A 24,398-nucleotide genomic window follows, 5' to 3' on the forward strand; every position below is an offset into this window, starting at 1 on the left:
ACCTCTGGCAGAGGCAAACAAAGTATTTCTTGTAACTAGGGAAGAAAGATGTATTTTACATGCAAACATGCAGAAACGTGGTGTGAGAAATAATTTAAAGTGAAAAGGAAGTTCCTTTAGCATTGAAAAACAAATGAAAGCTACTTTCTCCCCCTCTCCCCCAGACTAAAGGCCTGACATAGGCTAAAGGATTATGGCACAAAACTCTGATACTGCAAATATTATGAATATTCCTCCCACCAAGTGACATGAACTGACCTGAGTTTATTATCAGATTTCAAATGTTTTTTCAATATGGAAGACCATAGCAGCACAAAATGACACCACTGATACATCATTTGTCTTGCTTTTGCTGCCTTTCAGCAATGCATTTATTTTGATAAGGAAAATCCACACACATTAAAATCATTTTTATTTTTCTCCATTTTTGACACCAAAAGTGAATGTCTTATGTTACAATTCTCTATAGGATGGACACAGGTTTAGCAATTTGGATTACTCAAAAAAGCAGTTTAGAAGGAAAAAAAACATTAAACAGGAAAAAAACCCCAAAACTATTGCTTTGCTACAAATTACCATGTTTGTCCCAAAGTTCACAAAGTAAAGCTTCCCCATAGCTATAGTCTACACAATAATTGTACCTAGAGTAAAAAGATATTGACTATTAACTAATGTTCTCAGCTTTTTATAAGTAGCACTTTAAGAATAAGTAGTATGATTTATTGCAATTTTGTACCAAGCAATAAGACTGAACATCTGTATGCTGCAGATTTAAGCACACCAAAAATGTATACATTCACTTTAAAAAAATTTTTGCTTATCACTCTTCATTGGTAGTAATGAAGTCAGCTGCCTGCTCAACCAAGTTACACAATAGAGAGTGTTTCAGCATGCTTCCACTGAGAAAAATAGTCAATGGCATGAAAGTAGTAAATCTCACCTTAAAAGATGAAACTGTAGCGGAAAATGCAGCAATGCCCTCTTCATACAAGAATAAAACTTCATATGGAATTTTCATACTTTGAGAATACTTCTCTACACAAATATTTAAAGATAATCACATAAAGCTGTGTTGGAAAGACCTCGCTTTTTTAAGAAAGAAAAAAGACCACTGCTAAGGTTGGAATTTAGACTGCTTCAGATAACAATCTTGACCCAAAAAAGTATTTTAGTAACAAATTGTTATGATGTAGTTTTTGTTTCCCACACATATTACTAATAAATAAGTTCCTCTAATACATCTCTTGCCAATTAGATTTGTATTCAACTCCTACAACACTGTAAGCACTAAAATGAAGGGATACATTTAAATGAAGTTACACTTAAACAGTTACTAATATGATACTAAGACTTTTACAGAAATGCAAACAGGTTTACAGTTACATTTACTAAAAAGTTACAGTAATCTACAGAAAAGGTTGCTGTTGTACTCTCTCTACATCCTAAGAGATCAAATTCAGTTATGTTGTTACTGCAAAAATGCATAATGAAATGCATTTCCTTTTATCCCATATTAAAATCCTTCTCCACTATAATCTAGAGGCAGAAGTACAACTTCTTTTCTGTACAAATGAAAAGCTTTAAAGACACAGCTTCACATTTTACTACATTTTTGCCCTTCTCAGCTTCCAAGTTCTTGCAAAAACAAATATACATTTTCTCAAAAGTGAATTTAAAGGATGTCCACATTAAAAAAATAAAGCCTAAAAAAGTTCAAAGATTTAAAAAAATGTTACTCCTATGGCAGTGATCTCCTACTTGTCCAATGTCCAGAAAGTTACCGATGTCCATTTAATATTATCTTTCTTCATTTATCCAATTTATCAGGTTCCAATCACATTATTTATAAGAAGTCCTTGAGCCGATGAGAGGGCAGAAGAGTTCTCTACAATTAAAAAACAGGAGATCAAATTGGGTGTGCCTTTCAGAAAGATATTCATTTGGCACTGCCCTGAGTGACAATATTCATGTATTTAGAAAAAGGATTTCCTTGATTAGTTTCCATTGACTGATAAACCAAAAACATGAAGACTGAAACAACAACAAAGAGAAAAACTTTTATCCACAGGGGGACGGGGCGCTGTTTTTTTACTGCTGGTTTCTCCGACTTGGTGTCAGCCGAGGTACCATATTTTTGTGCATACTTAGAGTAACTTTCCTCCAGTATGAAGTCACTGTGCTCCAGAGGCCGGCTTGCAGCTCCTTTGATTGGCCTACGGCAGCTAGCACTGTGAATTAAAAAGAAAAAAAAATTGAAATACTGCATATTTAAAAGAGCAATCTAAAGTACATCGGGAAGTTTTAGTATAATTAAAGAACTAAGAATTATTTCTGGTGAATACAGTACCTGTAATATGATTTTTGAAGCTTGACCGATAATGATAGACACAAAGTTAGTAATTCAGTGTTCAATCAAACAGTCTTTAAAAAAAACAACTCAAATGCCACTTCATCCTATCCACATAAAAAGGATCATAACTTGCAATCAAACTGTAGAAAGTGTCTCCTTCTATTTGCTTTCTTAACGATTATTTTTGCAGCCCCACTGGGATTTCTAAACAAAAGATTATTTCTGGCCAATAAAATATCTACTGATGGCTAAGCCAAAACCGAGCCAGAAGACAGAGCAGTAAGGATTAAAAAAAATCATGTACACTGCCAAATTCTAATATACAAGAAGTATACATGTATAATTTTTACTTTTTTTTTTTTTTTTTAAAAAGTGGTATGGATTTAACTGGACCTCAAAACAGGAGAGCAAATTTGAGTGGTCAGCAGATGCCCCACAGCAGTAGTAACTAGTACTATATATTCTCCTTATGGTTAAGACTTTATGCAATTGCAGTTTGAATTGAAGCTATAATTAACATGTTGGAAACACAAGAGATGATTTCACATCTTAACGTGGGGAAACTTTTTCTCATATGCTCTAAGCAGAGTGTTTTTTTTTAACTGGCCAATTAACCAGAGGGTTGCTTCAATCTTTGTTTAAATCTAAAGACACAAAAAAATTCCCCAAAAACAAACAAAAAAAAACCAAACAAAAAACCCCAAAAAACCACAAAACAAACCCCAAACCCACAAGTAATAGCCTTTCCTAGATGCCATCCTCATTCATGGTAAGATTAATCAACACGATTGCCATTTAAAGGAAAAAATAAGGTATCTGAAAGTTCTTTCTGGCTTTGCAAAAGACAACTCAAATATATGCCACAAGATCTTTCCCTAATTTAAAAACAGGCCTAAGCAGTTGCATCTAGCCAAAAACTTAAATATTGCAAGTCATTACCACAAAAAAGCTCTTTTCATTTAACTTTCACCATCCAGAAATTCTGGTAATAATTCCTACTATAGTACCACCCTGTTCTCCCTTTTCCAATTTAAATAAAGATGGGGCTGCTTTGGTAACAAATTTATATATATAGAATGGAAGAATAAGTGGCTGTCACAAATGTCATTGAGCCAGAGTGCAAAAATTGTTTCTCAGAACTCTATCAATATAATCAAAAGATATTTCTCAGCTTAAATAGGTTTACAAGAACTGACAAAAGAAGCCCCATAAACTTTAGAAATACCTAATTCCTGTAGGTGTTGATACTTCATAAGGGAACATTTCTTTAAGAATATCCCTTTCTATTCTTCTTTCTTCTGTAGTCCTCTCAAGCACCTAGGAAACAAAAAAGAGTTAGAGGCCGAACAGACAGCAAAACAAAAAGCCTCTGTATAGCTATCTCAGTGACCACAACCATGTGCAATTTGTAAGAATGAATGAGTCACCCAGTGACATTCAAGAAGTTTACTTCTTGGGTTTTAGAAGTTTGTTTAACCTTAATTATTGGCAGCCATCCGGTCACTTTTGGTGTCTTAAAGCATTCAGTGATCTCCTCAGTTTCCTTTAGGATAAAGAATAAGTTGTATAAATCCTATACACCTGCCAGCCAATGATGTAGATGATCAAAAAAACTTAACCATCACCTCTATCATGGCTGTGTTGAGCATATCACAGGACTGGTTGTGACCAATATGATTTAAAAAGCACTGATGTGGGCAATCTGTCTCTTCTTGCTGTAAAAAACCATGCCACATTACATGAAAATACTGACTGAAAAACCCCCATCAGCAGCTTGGAATAGAACATCACGTTTACCCAACCTTCTATTTGACAACTAAGTCTACATGGCAGTCATATTGTAAATGAAATGTTAATAGCAGCTTTATCTACAGCTACATGAACAGACAAACAGCATCTTGCAATGTAAAATTCCACAACATTACAGTATTATATTAATAAAATTATATATACTTGCAGGTGCTTTAGACAGTTCTCCAAGAGATATAATTTTTGGCAGCTTGAATAGGTTAACAGTTAAAGAATTATTTTCTTTCTTGATAACTGAAAGGAATCTACAGATGCTTTTTGAATTCAGTAATTTGGTGTAAAGTCATTCTACATCTTGACTCCCTAAATTAAAGCACATTGTGTTTTTTCATGATAGGTTGATTTACAAGCTCAAAGTGAGATAACCCAAGTCTACTCTACTTTGAGCTATTCAAAGAATCTAAAAGAAAAAAAAACACCTACATTTTATTCAGAAAAATAGCAGCCCAAGGAGAAATAACATATCAAAACATATTTATCTTAGGAAAAGGAAAAAATCAAATTTTCACACACACACACACACAAATCTGAAAGGGGAAGATAAAAATAAGTTTATATTCTCTATTATGTCATGTGACAACACTAGTTTCTTTTGACTGGTGTCACCTGGGCAATGACATCCTCCACCCCCTCTGTACTAAGAAGTAAGCACATACACACAGGAATTTTGTTCACAGAGAGTAAGCAAGAGCAATCTAAGTTTTAATTTATTTACTTCAGCTGTCATCAGTGGTTTCTTTGGTGTTCTTCTGGGCATGTCTGAGAGTTCACTGACTGACAGTGTAGGAGCTGCATGCTTGAAATTTCCAGGCACCCTATTGCCAACCTGCCGAGATTCAAAATTGTTCACTCAGAAACAGCCAAAATACAAAATGAAAAGGGGCAAGGTGGCAGAACCAAACAACAAAACCTTTATGTGCATTGAATATATGCATGTTAGAAGTTAACTCAAGAAGGTTATGTAACAGATACTCCAAGATCAGCAAAGGAAACACACTGCTTATCATTCCAACTGGTTTCTTTTAAGCCATTTAGAAACATAAAAGCTATTTAGTTCACAAGAAAAGCCAAACTTAAAAGCAAATATTCTGCATGTACTTAAATAAATTAAGAAAGTATCTAAGCTTTTAAAGTGGTTTTTTTACAGCCCTCCCCCCACAAAAGACATCAGATGTGACCTAGGTGTTGACCTAGTCCCATCTCAAAGTGAACAGTATTAGGTATACTAAAACAGATACTGAGTATGTTTTCAGAGACTACTGAATAGTCTAACTTTCCTTAAAACAGTTTTCTATTTGTCCAGAACAGAATGATTCTGTCAGTGAAGATAAGTTACAGAAGAATATCACCATTGATTAAACATATTTACTAAGCATATTTACTAGGGTCTCGTTGCTTGCAGCCAATATAGTTTCATTTATGGGAGTACTCTCTGATATTACAGCATCATCTACAGGCAACTGTGCTGTAGCTTCCACCTGTTTGTTTAAAACAAACAAAAGACAACAATTGAATAAAAGAGCCACTGGGACCCTAAGAGTGAGAGAAAAAAAAAACAACTTGTCTATTATAAAAGCCTCTCATCACCCTTTTTCTTGGTGTTCTTCTTGACACTCTTGTAGACTCCCTAGAAAATGCCTGCAGAGGTCCACTTTTTGAAGATCCACTTGTCCAGACAGTCTCAGAAACTTCATCTTGAGAATAGGTCTATTCAAGCATCAAACACATGATCATATACATGAAAACCAGCTCCAAACATTGGATACTCTCAACCAAAAGCCAAAATAGCATGCACACTCCAAAAGCAACATGTCTACAATCAAAGAACTGTGGATCCCACTACATTCAATAATGAATAGCTAGCTAGATTAGTAGCATTTACCATAATATTTACATTTCAGCACATTGTTCAAATACAGAACTGAATAGATAATGCCCATGCTAATTTGCTCACTGCCCTGGAATGAGCTAACACTACAAGGAGTTACATCAAGTCATGGACAGCAGACATGACGCTTTCAGGCCCATTACATTTCCTGCCTACACACACACCAATCTATGAACATAAGAAGAAAGCATCACCTTGTTCTCTACACTGATAGATTCTCTCAAGCAGAGTTGGGCACAGTTTATGGACAGCCACCTAAGTTTCAACAGGAACTAATCTTCAGCCACAGGGGTCAGGGAGAGACACTAAATGATCTTAGAAATTTCCACATACAGGGATGAAACTAACAATTATCACATAACAGGTTTAAACAATCAAGCCTGATACAGATCTCTCACAAATCAAAGTAATTGATTTGCATGAAGCGCCCAACTGTTATAGCCATTAACAAATGCAGATCGTTCCCTATGCTTTACTGCAAATTTCATGCTCGAAGCAAATACCCCTCTCAAAACTAATTCCAAGATGGAAAGGGAGATGTGAAGCTGCTTATTCTAGATTATATACAAGATTTTCTTTTATATTTGGTTAAGTTTAAAAATGAAAATTATTACTTTTTAAATACTTCTATCTTTGCACGTTAACACCTCATACAGTGATGTATTATCAAGTTTTTGGAAGTTACACTCATTGCTAAATAAAGTTACACACTGCAACTGTCAATTACAGGTTCAATACTTCACTAGAACAGTATTAGCCCCAAAACAATGTGTTAAGAGAACAGGCTGAAAAGTATTTATTACTTGAGGGGACAGTGAAACTAGAAGCTGATCAGCTTTATGGTTCCATGATAAATTCTGTATAACAGCTACTAAATGCCCAGCAGAGGGAGCACAAGTGCCTCACTTCATTCCAAAGTCACTGAAGTATTTTATAAAACAAATGCACAGACCTCAGGTCCAAACAGATTCAAGTTCGTGGGTTTTTTAGAATTGTAGATTTCAGCCCAATTCTCCAAAGTTCTTTACAAATTTAACAGAGGAAATATCTTCTAACCCCTTCTTAAATATTTACCAGACACTGCATTCTCTTCCTTCCTGCAACCTACAATCACAGTTCCCCACCTCAACCTCATACACTTTCTATTTAAGAGGTGTTCTTTAGAAGCTTAGAGAAAAAATACTAATTTCAGAGTGGTTTTACTCCGGTACAATCCACTCAGGAAAGCAGGAGAGTGAATTCACTCATACTAGTAACAAAGAGCTCCCCATCCCCGACTATTTGACTACAAATTTCTTATCTTCTAATGAAAAGTTAGAAGCATTTCACTAATAACTGCCTCTCTTCTTCGGATGCTCCAATCATATGTTTTAAGCAGCAAGTTTCAATTTTTTTCTTGCATGAAAAGTCAAGGAAAAATCAGAATCTACTGCATAAAACCCATCCAGATTTCAGTAGAACACATTCAACAGACAGAAAAGAAGAAATAAAAAATATTGTCTACAGTTATAATTACCCTCACTGTCAATGGAGCAGGCCTCTAACTCTATCAAAATGTAACACCCATGTTAGGTACACCAACACCCTGTAGGTAACCAGAGAAACCACAACAGTGTGGTACACAAGCAGTGTTCAGCATGTGCTTCTAACTGTCAAATAACTCATGAGCAGTGGAGCTATAGATTATGACTTTACCTCAGCTACCACTTACCAGGTTACTATACAGGTAGTCAAAAAAAAATACAGGGAGGAGCAGGGGAACACAGCACATGCAGAATGTCACTGTACAAAGTTTCAGGGAAGAGACTAGTTCTATACTGTTCCTTAACATTTACATTGTTTAGCCTGCCTCCTTCTGTCCAATGCCATTTACTGTCAGGTTGAGTTTTGAACTCCTACTCTAGATTCACCTACTGGATTAGAAGGGGGTATTTAAATTAGGGTTTTCTGCCAACTTTTCACTATGAGGAGGTAATTAAACACAAGTAGCTGAGCTCAAATTCATCCAGCGCTCCACCACTAACTGACTGGTAAGACCCATATGCCTGCTCAACCTCCCCACCCAATTTCTTTTGCAGCAGTCTGCCTAATAACTGTTGATCTATTTGCTTTCTCTTCTTAAGAGAGCAGCTACATCCAGCCATGTCAAATGACAGTCTGGTCAGCTATACATCTGGTCTAAATCCAGTGCTACACAGGACCCAGAAGTAACTAGCAAGTCTGCTTCACACCACACTGCCCATCAGCTCAGCCTCACCATGCTTCAGCCACACACTCTGAATCAATGCCACACATTCCACAGTTGAAATAGTTCTGCAGAATGAGCATAGTCCCTTGACACATTAGCTGAAAACCTACAATGCAATTCTACAGGAAGAAAGGGAGGAAAGAAAAAAATCTTCTCCATGTTCTGGTTTTGTTCTCAGTAAAAAGACATGACTACACACATTTGCTAGCCAAAAGCATGAAGTTGTTCTTGGCCTCAAGCAACTGCAATATTTTCCTGGGGGGTGGGTGGGGCTGTTTGTTTTGGGTTTTTTATATGGTTTTGTCTGTTTGCTATATTTAAAAAAACCCAAAAAAACTCAAGAAACAATCCGATGTTCAAAGGTGAAAGGTTTAACAAACTGAAGAGAGTTTCTGAAGAATTCGGTGATTTTGAAATGAGGTAATTTTTTGATTATTCCTTTGATTAACTCCTGGTAATTAAAATATGCAAGTTGCAAAATACTGCATCTGTACTGCACATGTAAGACTGCAAGGCAAAACAATAATGACCTGATACTAATATAGTGAAACTGGATGACAAAAAATTGAGTAAACAAATCACTTAAAATGCCACAAAAATACCTCACTAAATCTCTTATTCTGTGAGTTCCTGAAGACTGTAAGTTTTGTTTGTTGACAGAAGAATTAAATATCTTTATTATACTGAAGCTGGCAGGGATTTCTAGCAGAATAACCATTTCAAAAAAAGTAATTCTTAACATGCTCATTATAAAGACCATTACAAGCAGAAGTTCCCCAAACAAATTAAAGAATACTTGGTGCATTGGGCTATGTGTGCATTTCGTTTTTTGAAGTAAAATCTGTTCAGCTTGTACCCTAAGAATCCAACTTAAAATAAGCAAACTAGTTATAGATCTCCATAACTGTGTTGTACTACTCAAAGTCATAGCAGCATTTAATCTGCTTTAAGAGCTGTCTGTAGCTAAAGCATGTTTATACATACACATACACACACTATGTAGCAAGCATCTGGCATTTAACAAAGTACTGAGAAAAATCGCTGTGATCTGCAAAAATACACCAAGCAATTAACAAGTTAGATTCTGAGTCACTGAGTGTTTCATTACAAGTCCTTTACTGTAGCATAATTCCACTACTTACTGGTCAGATGAGCACTGTAAAGACTCTAAATATCCTAAGCTGAGGAACAGGGTATTTAATGATGCTTTCACATCAGAATAACAGATCAGCCATCAACTACCGAGCCCTATATTCAGCAGCTTGAAAATCAGAGGTGCTTCTGTAAAATCCCTCTTGCATTAAGACAGCGGAACTAATATTTATAAGTAAAGGACAGGTGGTACACGCAGAGAGATCTACACTTTATCCTTTATTTAAGTTATTTATCTTTTATTTATTAAGTTATTTATCCTTTTTCTTCATATGGAGAAGTTTTTCAAAAAATTCATGTCTACTCTAATACTGCTGCTACAAACGTAGTTGAAGAAAAAATATTACATAGAGAGCAAATGTATTCATGTACACATATACACACACCTATACATATAGGCATATACCCAAATACATATTATATTTAAATAAGTCATTAAACAGATGCATTTAAAATGCATACCTATGTCTATAGCTAGCTAACCACATATATATGTATTTAAAAACACTTCTTAAAAAAAACAAAAAATCCCACACATCCCTTTTTCCAAACTTTTTTTTGAGAAACCACTACTTTTATAGAATCGAGTTGATACAAGCATCCAACAGAAAGCCATCAGCCCATATGAATTAAAAATCTGTCAGACTTCCAAAACTAAACATGTTAACGTTGCCTGCTCTTCTCTAGGAGGTGCTACAGCAGCTGGCAAATCAGACAAACAGCAGATCATAACTTTGAACATTATCAGACATGCTAAAAACAGCCACTATAGTTAATTCACAAGATTTTTCATGCTGTATTAGAACAGGCTTTCTAAAAGAACTTTAAAAAACAGCATAGCTCACTTAGTCATGTGATGTTATAAGTAGCAAGGTGTTTAGTGAGCACATCACCTGCAGTTAGTAGTTGTTCCCCATGCCACTATGATAAACATACCTGGTTGTGTTCAACAACTCTTTTTTGTTTGAGTGCTACTGTTGTCTTCGTCCTGGCTTTCAGAGGTTCTCTCTTCTCAAGCCTCAGCTCAGTCTTCGGATCTGCAAACAGTTTTAATAAGACTGGTTTCTATAATACTACTGGCTGTTGTATTAGTTGAAATCAAATGTATTTTAATAAAAATTCATTTCAAGAGACAACATAACTCTTATGAGATGCCATTTCCATAAAAAGCTGTGAAACAGGTATATTTCTCTATTGATGTATAAGAGCAAAGGTTTTTGAAGAATAATCTTGAAATTATTTTGAAGCACTGACCCACGTGTTTACATTTTGTGCTAAAACTCCTACATTTCGGATAAGCCTTGACCAATCCAGCAGTTCCACTTAGAAATTGGTATCAAATTGCAATTCTTTTAACTGAAGTACCATTCTGCTATTTATTGCAGTAAAGGTACTGAAGCTTGTCAATGTTGTTTGAAGTTGCTACTTAGTTTCCTCTAATTTGTGTCCTTTTATATAAAACCCCACTTTTGACACAGTAGAAAGGGAGAGTGGTTAGCACTCATCTCACCAATAAGAAGATGCATTATTTCCACTGCTTTTCTAAAATTCTAATAGCATTACACTGACACATTTAAGACCTATTTATAAAAAGAAACTTGTGTTTGGTAGGGGAGAAGGGGAATATTTGGGTTTGAGATTTTTCCCCAGGGTGTGAACAGTTCAGTAATTATATGAAGCATATGAAATCATAAGAAGTCAGCTGTCAGTTGTGACTTGGCTCTTGGCTGTCACAAACATTAATAAAATCAATCTTTAACATCCTTTCCCCTGAAAAATGCAAGAGATAAAAGTTGAAAAACAAGCCTAAATATGCAATTACTAGGTGCATTTCAACCCTTTCTGTCCTATGTTCATGAAAATTCCTGCAAAAACAGTAAGAAAACCCACTCCCAAAACCACACCACGCTAAATAAGCATCTTCTAACAATCCATTCAAGTAATTCTTTAAAACCTATGCTGTTTTTGTTTCTTGTAAATTGCACAATGGTATGTTTTCAGTTCCACTTCCCCCACCACTACACTTTCTTGATACAAACTTGATGTTAAAACCACAAAAAACACACCCAGGATCAACCAATCAACCTATCCCAAACTAAGTCCATAAGGAACAGCGCATAAGAGGGGTTGAATCATAAGTGTTAGATAGTAAACAGAAAACAAAAGTTTAAGAAACAAACATTCATTCAATATCCCATGGTAAATAACTATTGTGAGCACCATAAGACAAAATTGGACTGATACTTAAGTATGATGTGCGAAGAACATTGAAACACCCAATATGCGATTCTGTCTACTGGATTTACAGGCTCCAGTCTGGGGATAATGGATTAAATATAGTTCAGTAGCAAAAGGTTTCCTTTCCCAGAACAGGCACCTGGATCACTGTGCTGGTACTGCAAGATCAAGCACATGACTGACATGGCCTGCAACAGTATATTACAGCCTCACCCAACAGCAAGATTGTAGGAGAATAGATTGTGAACGATCAGGAATGGGGCTGCAGCTGAGCCTCATTCCTAATGGGGTGCAGCTGTATAAGACAGGTGAATAGAACTAAAGGAGAAGAAGCGTGGAATGCTGATGTGACCAATCACAAAAGAGGAAAAGGGAATGTAGGTGTTATGCATGTGAAAAAGAAAGATATAAAGAGTTAGGAGCAGAGAGCACAGGGAGGGAGAGAAGAGACTTTTGCTGGCATTGCTGTGAGAAGAGGAAGGGTCAGGCAGCCAAGTAAAGGACAGGAAGGAGTTAGCTGGTCTGGAAGAGGGAAGCAGAGGAGTCAGTGCTGCATGGAGCTGCTTGTGAGGGTGCACACAGAGAAGGCAGAGAGTTTTTACTACAGGATAATAAACTGATGGCATCAGTCAGTTTGAGACCACTGTCCAGTGGTGCCAAGCACCGATGCCAACACAAGATCATACCCTCTTTAGGTTATCTCTACTGCAAATATCATTCATGTATAATTTGGATCATTCCCATGCAAGTTCCACTCAAGTCTTACCTTCTTCGTTGTCACTGTACTGGTCAGAATCATTGTTTCCATTCTGTTTGGTGTTCTCAGTAGCTGAAATCGCTGGGAGAGGTATGGGTCCCTTCAGGTCAGGACCTTGTTCCATCAGTTTCAAAAGTTTTTTCTCATAAAGTTTCCTAGTAGTAGCTATAACAAAGAAGGATACATGCTAAAGAAACAGTTTTAATCTTTCCTGACTTGACTGATAGAACTTGGCTGTTACATATTCTTTGGGAATTTCTGAACATAATGTGTTGTTTATTTTTAATCAGTTTGTATGACCCAGAGTCTGTCTCTCTCTATATATATACACACACACCCCAAGGCACACAACACTGGCTCTAAAGCTTTAACTTTTCAGTATAAGAGAATTCTTAGATAAACTTCTTCATACACTGAAAGTTATAGAAAGGAAATCTATGGAAAGGGAATTTACCAGCTTCTTAGATATTTTGCTTTGTATGCTGCAATATACAAGTTGCTATTCTCTCACCAAAAAAATTTAGTGAGTTTGATATTACAAGTGATGCCATTTTATTTTATTGCTTTTTTTTTCTTTTATATGTTCTCTCTATTCTTCACACATATATGTGTAGCTCTGTAGTCTATTGTATTAGTGATTTGCTTTCCCAGTACTTTTCCATGGCCTTTCCTTAAGCAGAAAGACAAAACAAATCCCAGAGCTCCAAGCCACAGGAGGTACAATTTGTACTATCTTGGTTCTTCCTGGGAACCAAGGCTGAGAACAACTCATCAAGATGAATTCTCCTGGCTGAATTACAACTAGTGCTGAAGTGGGGTCTCCAGAGCAGGGACTTGACCTGGCAGGGAGAATTGCATCACCACTTGTCCTCCTAATCAGTACTTTTTAATCAATGATGCTAATTTCCTAAAACCTATTGTACTCACCCCTGTGGGTGGGGGTGAGCTTTTGTGGACACCTTTTCACAACTGCTCCTGGAGGCCTTCAAATAAAGATCCCCTTTTATATTACCTCCTTACTAAAATTTTCCCAGCCTGGAAATGAAACTGGAGATAAAGGCAACACAAGGGCAACAGTTTCCATGCAGACTGCACTATTATTCTCCTAACTCCCTTACCCTGGAATTACTGCCCCTGCCTTTGCCATGTTGGCAAATTCAGCCCATTAAGCATGAGAGGTGGTGCAAGCAAGCAGCAACAACAGACCTTTCTGCTTGATACCACATAGCCATCAAGTTGGCTTGCTTGATCTAAGAGGACAGCTGCTTAAAACATTTTAAATCTAGCACATACTTCCACATCTGGACTTCGTTGGCAAAAATCTGTAGAGGTGACTGCTTCTTTAGCTGTTAGCTGCAGAAAAAAAAAGATCCTAGCTTTTGAAGTTTTCTGATAAGAGGAAACCACCACTTAAAAGAAATGGCAGCCTCTAAAGAAAAAGTCCATACCCTGTAAGAATTAAAGGCAATAAATTGGACCAAATGTAAATGCCTTTCCAGTGGACAACATAGGTTCTTGAGTTTTCCATACCTGAGTACTATCCAAGAGGTACAGGATGAATGGCAAGGCATGCAGAATCGGCTAACTGAAAATATTACAGATAAGGCTTTGAATATACACAGGACTGCAGGCTTAGTCACTGACACTTCCATCCACCTAGGATTTCAAGAACATTCCACAGAAGGCTCTGCACACTACAGACAACAATCTTTTTTGAAGAGTTGCAAAATCAAATTCCCTTGCCATTAGGATAGTGCACAATCTGAAAGGCAAGGTGCTTTGATCCCACATCACAGATATCTGAGTGCCCAAGGCAGGAGATTAGGCTGGGGTCAGGACTACTCCACAGGCCAGCACACAGGACAGAATGCTAGGCTAGAAAAAAACATTGGCAAAGGAAAACATTACTGCACAATGCAGTGATTAGGAAATGCTCTAGGGAAAGGGAAGTTCCCTGTTCTCATTCTGCTCTCAATGCTATTAGGTTATTATGTAAGATGTCTTTCCTATTTAAGCGAGCCCAGATTTAAACCTCTGTATCTGAAGACCTAACTAACAGACCTAACAGTACTGAACTTTAACTAACAGTTACACAGCTTCAGAGCACAAGTTGGAATATCTCCTGCTGGCCTAGAACACAAGAAGCAAACTGCAGACTTGCCCACCTACAATGCTTCAAGTCTTCTTAATGTAAACAGTTCAATGACAATATCCTAGGTGAAAAGTAGGATTGCAACAGTACTGGTACTAAAAAGTAACTATATCAGGGAAACTTCACAAGTGAGGTTTTATGAGAAATAAAACTCAGTTTTACTGAGTTACAAGATTAGTATCTACTAGTTCAATTGACCTACCTACAATCGGGCCAGGATTTACTCCATACTTCATAAGTTGTTCTTGGAGGTCTTCATTACTCATCTCTGTTACATCTAGGTCATCCTTCTCCTCTGGTCTGGGTTTGTCAGTTTTCTTGGTAGCTTTCTGAGAGCAGGAGGGAGAAATGAGAGACAGGATGTTTTCAGTTAATCCTGAGCACATCTTTTTCTTTTAAAGGAACAGGAAGACATATGAGTAATAAACATATAAACCCAGAAGAAATTCATCCAATTCTCCCTCATGATTACTATTAAAGCTTATGTGAAACAGTACAAACATCTATACCTACTACGAAAACATGCACAAATTTTCAACTTAGGAAGGAAATACCCATTACAAGTCTCCTCTACAGTTAAAAAAAAAAAAAATAAATCACTCATTATTCTGGTCTTGTGTTCTAATTTGAAGTTCGAGTATACAGTGGGAGGGGATTGCTTTCCTGTGATTGGAGAAGTAAGCTTCTAGCTGTTTCACCATCACTACAGAAAACTACAAATATTTATGTTATATTGGCATGTCCCTGCACTATTTTTCTACCTGGTAGGTCAACATTTCTTCCTCTAATGACATGGAGGAAGTTCTTTAGTATCTACATGCTTTCAACCAAGTTTCCAAAACCCCTATTCCAACTTGTCCTGTCACTCTCTGTGAGATTACTTGATGTTACAAGGTAGAGTGCAGGAAAGGCAAAAATCAGAAATAGACACAAATTTTCAAAATCCTGCTTTTCTGCTTACATCTCTGCTACTTGTAGTTCCAACAAATTCTAAACCCAACTCTGGCAACACTACTCGAACACTTGGCAACGCACCATCACTACATACAGATGGCTATCACAATAATCTGCTGAGATGCTACTCCTAAACTAGCAGTCTCTGCTTGATCCAAACAGAGTGATCATAATATTTAATAAATATTTGATCGTAATATTTAATTACTACAACAGGCATTGTGAAAGTGAAGAGGTAAAACAGAAAAAGCAGAGGATTTGCATGTTCTTTACTAAGAAAGACCTTGATACTGCTTTGAAATAAGTCATATTTGTATCTCAAAGTTGTATTATATAAACAGAAACAATTTCTGCATTTAGCATTTTTCTCAACTCAGTTGTCCAGAGGCCCAATGTGATTTTTTTTAGTACTAACAAAAGACTAAAATTCCCAATACAAATATGCTATAAACACTCAAAATAACAGGTCTTTTTCTTGTTGCATTTTATAAGATAGCAAAAAAACACTTTAAGATGATTTACATGAGCCACGAGTATCTATCTGTTAATGCCAGTTCAATATTTCTTTGCATGCAAACTTGGTCTTGCCTCAAGTATCTTGGTATTGTAAAGCTAAGCAGGGGCTGTATGAGGGTTTCCCAAATATATCTGACTCCAAATTTTCCTCTGACTCCTGGATACTGCAGTACAATGAACGTAATATCAGCAGCTGAAAAGCAACATAATCTCCAAGAGATCATGGCGTTTCTTTACTCTAAGACATAGACTCCAAACAGTCTGAAGAAAGTATAGGGGCATTAAAGTGGCAGATTTGACTAAAGACAGATTTACAACTCACTTTATCAGTCATTCCACTCCTAATTAGCTTTTGAAGCAATTGAGCCTCCTTACAAAGTACACAAGGAACAATCAACCTGCAGCTACACGAGACTTTTGTTTACTCTTGAACATGTCGGTCATAACGTTATGCCAACTTAAATATCGCATTAACTTAAATTTCATATTCAATGCACTTTTTCTACATTACTGAACTGTCCAAACAGAAAAAAGTCCTGAAAAAAATGCTGAATTTTCTTGTTGAGACCTGTTTAGACTAATGACAAATCTGGTGTTTTCCCACGTCACCAAGCAGATTAACCAAGATGATATTCTATATTTCAGAAGAAAACTACCATGGTACAGGAAATTGACATTCAAAGACACTTTAGAGAAACTGGAAACCTGTTGTAATGTATCTCTACCTTGTTCACTTAGAAACCACAGAAGATACTACAACAATATGCACCAGAAAACCTATTCAGCATTCTGGATGCTTTACAGAAATCTTAGCCATCAGAAATCTAACTGCAACTAACGAGTACCAGGGTACTCTAACAGAAGAAAATTCACATATCTCATGGTTTCTTTGTGGCTTTTTTCCTTCCAAAATACCACTTTACTTTTTCCTGCACTACTGTCACAAACAGACATCATCAAAATAGCCAGTTACAGCAAAGAAAAAGAGTAGGGAGGGGACGAAGAAAGTTGAAAGTAATCTGTGCTCTTCAATAATTGGGCCAGATGTGTTCATTTTGTGTTCTGCAAGGTCACAGCTTTTACTTTTGAACACCTATTCTCCTTAGAGCAGGAGCAAATGACTTCCCTTGTACAAGTAGAAAGCTGCCATTTAACCATTCTCTGGACCACAAGATGATCCTTAGAAGCATGAGGCAGGACTGAAGAATTTCTCACAGCTCAGCTGTGGTATGGCAGCATTAACTTCAGCAACAACACTAGCTTTAATTACCACTACTATTACAGTATAATGCACCGCTACACTTCCTGTGCATCACAACTATTTATCCACTGCACTACACCACAAGACTGATCAAAAGAGCTACCTTAGAAGCTTAACACTGTAAATTAAAAACAAAAACCCAAAAAACCCATGCCTGCATTTACTTTCTATGACCACTAGTAAAATCTGTCTTACTGTGGTGCGGAGATAAAGTGCTTAAAATGAAATTGTGGCAATATCCAGGATTTGCCAAAGTAAGGTGGTGCAGCCGACCACCTTCCCCATAATGTAAATATTTTTTCAATAATACACCCAAATCTATGTAAATATTTTTGCAACAATATACCCAAATCAATAAATCCTTATCTGAAGATATTCTAATGCCATCCAGAGCTTGCAGCATAAAAGAAATATTTCAAGTCATTGCTATTTTCTAGAAAACAGAAGATAGAAGACTATCTGCATACTTCACTTGATAGAGATTTGTTCACGTCAGAGATAGCAATTTGGTAGTGGCATCTGTCAGGCTCAGTTTACAACTGCCTAGGAACTATCTCTTCAAACAAGTATTATAGTGAATTATAAGCATGGGGCTGCCACACAGCATTGTCAGTACTGGGCCACAGAAAAACAACATCATAGAAGTTCATCTTCTCCAAGTATCACCTCTTGACAGCACAAAGCTTTCACATTCTTTTGCTGGCAAGAAGAGCAGAATATGCAAGCAACCAGAATTCAGACTAAAGAAGCTACCCACCCCTTACCTCTGGCATTTCTGCTGAATAGAAATTAACAGCTAAAGACCAGCTTAATCAAGCAACCTTCACAAGCACCTGTACTAGTCCTAGCACTGTCCCGGAGACAAGCATAAGAAACGTGTTTTTATTATTCAACAGCTTCTTTGACAACTATGGGACATCACCAGAAATCTATTTTCAAATCCCAAGTTAAATGGCATCTACATCAGGATACACAATGATTTTAATCCCAAACAGGTACAGCTTCATCACTAGATGCAAAAAGGGTCAGGGTTTATTTGCAATTTCTCTGAAAAAGGTTAAAATAGGGTAAAGTGAGCCCAAATCACACCAACAGAATAACAGATTTATACAGTGAAATAGATAGGTCTTTATTCCGCTTGTACTTTTCATTCTACCATAGACAATCATTTCCTGCAGTAGAATTTCCTTTTTGAAAAATCAAGTCCTACTGAACTTTTTAACCTTAAAGGCCTGGAGACAGTATTTACCAAAAGCTACAGGACAAAATAAACAATGGAAATTATGCAGCAGCAATTCAAAGATACTGATACACACAACTTAAAGTATTCACTACCTTCTAACCATAATTAGTAAGTGCCAGACTTAGAATTTCCAAATCTATGTACAGTAACAGTCATAAATTATAAGATTATGGACCATTCAACCCGTCCACCCCCTTCTCCTCCCAGACCCTAATTTCCATGTTACTCGGTGAAGGAAATGCACCCGTTCAAAGTCTGAAGGTGCAGAGCAGCATAGCAGGACTTCTCACTGTAGGTGGGAATTACTTTGGTCTCCTCATCCCTGCCCACAGCTTTCTCTCAGCCAGCAGATGAGCACCTTTTATAAGTCCACAAAGGATTGAAACTGTATTCTGGGTGACATCCATGCAGCACGTCAGGTACAGCCACACGGGAAACATGGAATAGATTCTCTGCCTTCACTGGGCATACACAGCTGCTGTCTCACCTATCCAGTACACTTTCCACACACCTAATCTTCAAAAACTACCAGTTTTACTATTACCTTCTCTTTGCCAATAAGGGCTTGAAGCTGTTGTTCTTACCTCAGCTACAGATACCACAACCACAGCATTCCGACTATGAAGAGCTGAAGCTGGCTCTTTATTTACTTGGCTACTTGATTAGAACAAAAAGCTCCAACAACCCAAACTAACAACTCTTCCTCCACCCCCCATCAAACCAAACATCTTTACCTGATAGGTCTCTTGTATGACCTTTCAAACAGGCCCTTCAGGTCCAGATGGTCTCATCATACCTTCATTAACAGGGAAAGTTGACTGATCTTTTTCATATCATCACTTTAAAGGTCAAAAATATTACTCAATATGTTTTAGAAATGATTCTTCCAGGACATGAAATACACAATAAGCTCAATCATAATAACCTACACATTCGAAGCTCTGAACAGTTCTTGTTTAACAGCGTCAAGACAATATTTTTGGTACATGTTTTAAAGTAATAGTCCTAGAAAGGCAAAAATCTAATTTTATAGTTACTTTTCCTGTGAGCTATTTGTGCTGATATCCAGCCCATAACTAACCAGGACAAGGGGCATTCAGATGCAGATGGTTCACCCTGCAGCAAAACAGTGTCTTGCATACCTAGTCACAGTCCTCACAGACTACTATGCTAAACAAGCTTAGAGAAAAAAAAAAAAAGCTGCTCAAAAACCTTAGTCGATCTGGAGAAGCTGGCTCCTCCACACAGTACTATCAGACTGAGGAACAAACAGGCATGATTTTAAAAGCTTTTCCTCTTCTGGTAGGAATATATAGCCAAAGTGAGCTATTTATTCTTGGGCTGGACAGATCTAAGCCAGAAGAGTAATGGATTCAAAACACGTAACTTGCAACAGAATTCAAACTATGGGATTTTGTCTGTGCACAGCTTTTATCAATAGAAAATAAGCATCAAAATGCATTATCAAATGCTCTGAACTTAGAAAAAAACACGCTAAAATGACAATGTAAACAGTTCAAAATCACTAATGACGACAGCCATGTCAAAACTCTGATGCCAGTATGAAGAGACCTGGCGTAGCTTTCAGTGACTGCAGCATGGATGTCCAGATTATTCCTGTGCCCTTGTTACTCACCCCCATTTTGAGAAAAGCGCTGCCTGTCCCGTTCAGGAGCCCGCGGCTGCCGCAGGAGGAGCCGCTCGCGGGGAGCACCCCGCGCAGCGAGGCCCGGCCCCGGCGCGCCCCCTGGCGCCCGGCCCCGCCCGCACCGCCGCGACCCCGCCCTCCGGCTCCTCCGCACACGCCAGGACTGCAACTCAGCCACACGCTTCCAACTATCTGCTCGTAAGAAAGGGAAGGGCGAGCGGGCCAGGGCGGAGGGAGGGAAAGCCCGTTCCTTTATTTCATTCCTCCTATCCGTAAATCCTTGCAGTTCCAGCTTCCCCCCTTGCCCCTTATTTCTATCTTCTTTCAGACGCCTGAGTGCTTTCCCTCCCGTCCTCTCTTAATCTTATCAAGATATTTTGCTTTGGTTTTTCACCAGAATCCCAGTCCATGGGATGTCAGACTTCCCTCGCTCTTGCTCTACTTTCCAGCTGTTCTGGGGGCAAATCGCTCTGGAGACACATGGGCTAATCTTTTTGAAGGAGAACTGATTACAAGAAGCACCATTATGCCAAGAGACACTAACAGGGACACGCTACTCAGGATACAAGCAGTTTCAGAACTACTCAAGTGGCTCAAAGAAAGCAACAAGCACACATCATGCAAGTTTGTTTTGCTTAGCAGGTATTGTTTGGGATTTTTCTGAGAGTTTTGGCTTAACGTTGGTTGTTTGTGGCGCGGGGCAGGGGGGGAGGCGGAGTGAGAAACGAGGGGAAAGTGACATAACACAGGGCACAACTGACCCAAATCTGAGCAACACTCACTGGAGTATTCGCTGAAGTTCCGGAACTTCTGATGATACAGTGTTCTGATACTAACACACAAGATAAGCACAAATAGCACAGAGCCTTCCAGATATTGTGTAGGAGTACCACCCATTCTGTAAACATCAAAAAAGTCACCCGCAATTGTTTAAACTTCGTGGAAAACTCAGGTCTGGGATAGCAACTACAGTTCTGAGATGTTCCTTCTCTGACAAGCATGAAACAAGTCAGATTCAAGCACATCCCGTTTTACTCAAAAGCACCTTATATATGCAGACCACTCTAAGTCAGAGAAACGTCTGTTTAATTTTAACTGCATTTAGTAAACGCCAGTTAAGTGTCTGAAATGGAGAGATGTTAAGGTAAATAACTTGGTTTTAGAGATCCGTTCCTCTTGAAGTTGCAGTTTCAATTTTTTAATTCAAGAACTGTTCTCTTGGGCTTTTGATGGTTAAAGTGTGAAAGACCTTCAAAAGACTCAAGTTTATCAGCACTCCCTTAACTAATGACCTTTGAAACATAGTATCTAAGACACAATTAAATAGTTATACTATCACACACATTAGGACTCCAGAAGCAGATAATCATTATCCAAGTCTTTTCTTGAAACCAGACATGTTACAATTATCAATTACAAGATTGCTTCCTCAGTATATGCAAATTTATAGTCCACTTATGAAAAATTAAGAAGGAAATCACATTTTTCCCAAAGAGAAAAATTCCAAATGGCACCAGCTGCCCCTCTTCCCTTACATGTGTAAAGTCTAAGAAAACAAGTGCAGTGGACGAATTGAACAGGCACCAGAGGCGCTTTGCTATAAAACACATCTTAGAGGTACGAGCAAGACATCTACATTATGCAGACCCTCTTTACACTAAACAGTCCACTTCATTAAGTGAAACAAACCAGCTGTTCCCTCACAGCTTCATCCTTTCATTTAGAGGCATTTACACCGAGTACGGCATTTACACTGCCGTACAACCGAGACAGCAGAGGGGAGTCCTTTCCTGAGCAAGTTGCAACCTCGTCCAGTTCTCTTGCTTCGTTCCTCCAGCACCGAAATAGTCTACTTAGGAGACCGCTCGCCAAGCTGTAGTAAAGGTTTCCTAATTTACACTGGGGGGGCTGTCGCACACTCCACGCGCGGTCGCGCTGCCCCTACCCCCCGAGCCAGCCGCTCCAAAAGGCGCTTAGGCGGGACGCATCCTAGAGGAGCGGCCGGCGGCCCCCGGCACAGACCCGCCGTCCCAGCTCGTCCCCGAAGCGGGGCGACCGCCCGCCAGCGCCGCTGCCCCTCTCGCCCAGGCGGCGGGACCGTCCCGGCCGGGCACGATCCCACCCTCAGCTGAGCTGGAGACACTCCCGACCCCTGCGGGGACCCCGGCGCGCCGTGCCGCTCCCCGAGCCGCGGCCGGCGGGAGGAGGCGGCCGGCCCCGTTCGGGCGGGAAAGCGGGCCCGAGGCTGCCGGGAAGCCGAGGCGGCGCGGGCGGGAGGCAGCGGTACTCACCCGCCCGGCGGTGGCAGCGCCGCGGCTGCGGGCTCCGAGAGGTGTGGGCTCCCGCTCCTCGTCGCTGGAAAAGTCGGGCTGCGCGAGGGCGGGCGGGTTGCGGGCGGTGAGGTGCTGCAGGTAGAGCTGCACGTACACGTCCTTGCGCTGCTCGCCGCCCGGGAGGCTCACATTGTTAGCGATCAGCTCGCTCTTCAGCTTCTCCTTGGTCAGCACCGACGGATCCGCCAGGAACTCGGGCATCGCCGCCGGCCGCAGCCGCCGCCGCTCTCCCGGGAGAGGCACCAACAAAGCGCGGGGAGAAGGGGCGGGGGAGCGGGAGGAGAAGGAGGAGGACTCGCCTGCTCCGCGCCAGGGACCAGCTCCAGAGGGGCGGCCGCGCGCACCGAGCGCTTCTTCCCAGCCGGCAATAAACCGCGCCCTGATTGGCGGGGAGGGCAACGAAGCGGCTCCGCTATTGGCTGGCGGGCGGAAAAGGGGCGGGGCGCGCGGGAGCAGCGGCGTTGGTGCTTTGCGCGAGGGACAGTAACGCAGTTTAAATTCGGCTCGGGCGGGAGAGGCGCGCGGGGCGGCGCTCGCGGGCGCCGGAGAGGGTGAGGGCGCTGCCCGCGCCCCGCGGGTCCCCGTGACGCCGGGACCCCGCCGGGCCCCTTTCTGGGCGGCAGGTGCGTCCCCGCCGCCGGGAGCGCCCCTCCCTGTCGCGAGCAGCGGGGGAGGCTGTTAACGCGATTCCAGTTACCTGCCGTGATCCCGGTGTCCTGCCGTGGCACCTGCCCGCGCCCCTGCCCCGCAGGCACCCGCGGCCCTGGCGGAGCGCGCCGCGGGCGGCCGTCCGTCCCGCGCTCTGCACCGGGCGGGCACGGCGATTCTCTCTCCCGGGATAACCGCCCGAGCCTGTGCCTGTCGGGCTCGAGAATAAATCCAGCCGGGAAATCGGTAGCTAATCTATTAGCCTGACTGCCGCCGTTGCTGTGACTGAAGCGCAAAAAAACCCCAAATTTGCGTCTATAGGATCGTAGAGTTTGAAAGGCGCATAGTCGTTTTATTTATTTATTTGTAAAGTCGACTTCCAAAATGTCACAAGTGTGTCCCTGCTGGGGAGGTTCGATCGAGTTCAAGACCGCAGTCTTTCAGTCTTTAAACAGGCGGGTTAAATCCTTCTGTGTTTGCACGCTGCTTGCTGGGAACGCCACTGCTTCTGTTTTATGGTGGAAAGGGTTTAGTGTTTAGATTTGACTATATGTCCTAGGCTTCTGAGAACTGTCTTGCAGTAGTGGAGAAAAGAGTTTAAATGCGGCTATTTTAATTTTCCCATCAGTCATGGGTCTGAAACAGGATTGTTGGTGTTTGCACCCACTCCCCTTTGTGTTCCAGAAGTTGGGAAAGGGGAAAGTTGTGCGCTCCATCATGGAGCGGTCCTGGTGCATGCTGTTCCTATTTACCTTGCTATAGCCTTAGTGACAGCTAGATGAAGGCAGTGAGGGTGATTTTTTGTGATAGGTAATTTCGGGACAGATCAAAGGCCCACCCAACAGGAAGCCTGACGCTTCCCACTGATGAATTGGTGTGGTGTAACAAAGTAATTAAGGCTAGGGAGAAGCTTAGCTTTAGGCATTTAATTTACCTCGCTGTACCAGTAGTTCTGTGAGGTGGCTGTCATCTGAAGTTCATTATTATTTAGATCTGAAAGTGCTTGGTTCTTGGTGTACATACTTAACCTGTTCAGTTTGTTTGGCAATGAGGCTGAACAGTGGGTAGAAACATCTTCCTCCATTAATACCACACACGTACACAGTAAAAAGTAGTGTATCAACATGGATTGACTACTGTCACTTACTTTTAAGTTTGAATAGAACAAATTAGATAGTTCTATTTTTCAGCATATCTTACC

At 40.0% G+C, this 24,398-nt stretch overlaps 1 protein-coding gene across 7 annotated transcripts; it reads right to left on the bottom strand.

Moving 5' to 3' along the window:
- Window positions 1-337: 337 nt before the first annotated feature.
- TMPO (thymopoietin) lies at window positions 338-23,353 on the bottom strand. Of its 7 annotated transcripts, XM_086885858.1 has the most exons (11): window positions 22,508-23,223; window positions 14,797-14,923; window positions 12,452-12,607; window positions 10,384-10,484; window positions 5,747-5,866; window positions 5,542-5,637; window positions 4,875-4,985; window positions 3,976-4,065; window positions 3,828-3,893; window positions 3,576-3,667; window positions 338-2,228 (listed from the first exon to the last, which is right to left on the bottom strand). In XM_086885858.1, the coding sequence occupies exons 1-11, from the start codon at window positions 22,748-22,750 to the stop codon at window positions 1,937-1,939; spliced, it is 1,494 nt and encodes a 497-aa protein (XP_086741984.1). In that variant the 5' UTR covers window positions 22,751-23,223; the 3' UTR covers window positions 338-1,936. The 7 variants fall into 7 exon arrangements, with proteins under 7 accessions (XP_086741984.1, XP_086741985.1, XP_086741986.1 ...); XM_086885859.1 differs by lacking the exon at window positions 5,747-5,866; XM_086885860.1 differs by lacking the exons at window positions 3,828-3,893; window positions 3,976-4,065 and having other exon boundaries at window positions 22,508-23,353.
- Window positions 23,354-24,398: the final 1,045 nt, after the last annotated feature.

Source organism: Cyanistes caeruleus, chromosome 4, assembly GCF_971803275.1.
Source record: "Cyanistes caeruleus chromosome 4, bCyaCae1.hap1.1, whole genome shotgun sequence".
Taxonomy (NCBI): domain Eukaryota; kingdom Metazoa; phylum Chordata; class Aves; order Passeriformes; family Paridae; genus Cyanistes; species Cyanistes caeruleus.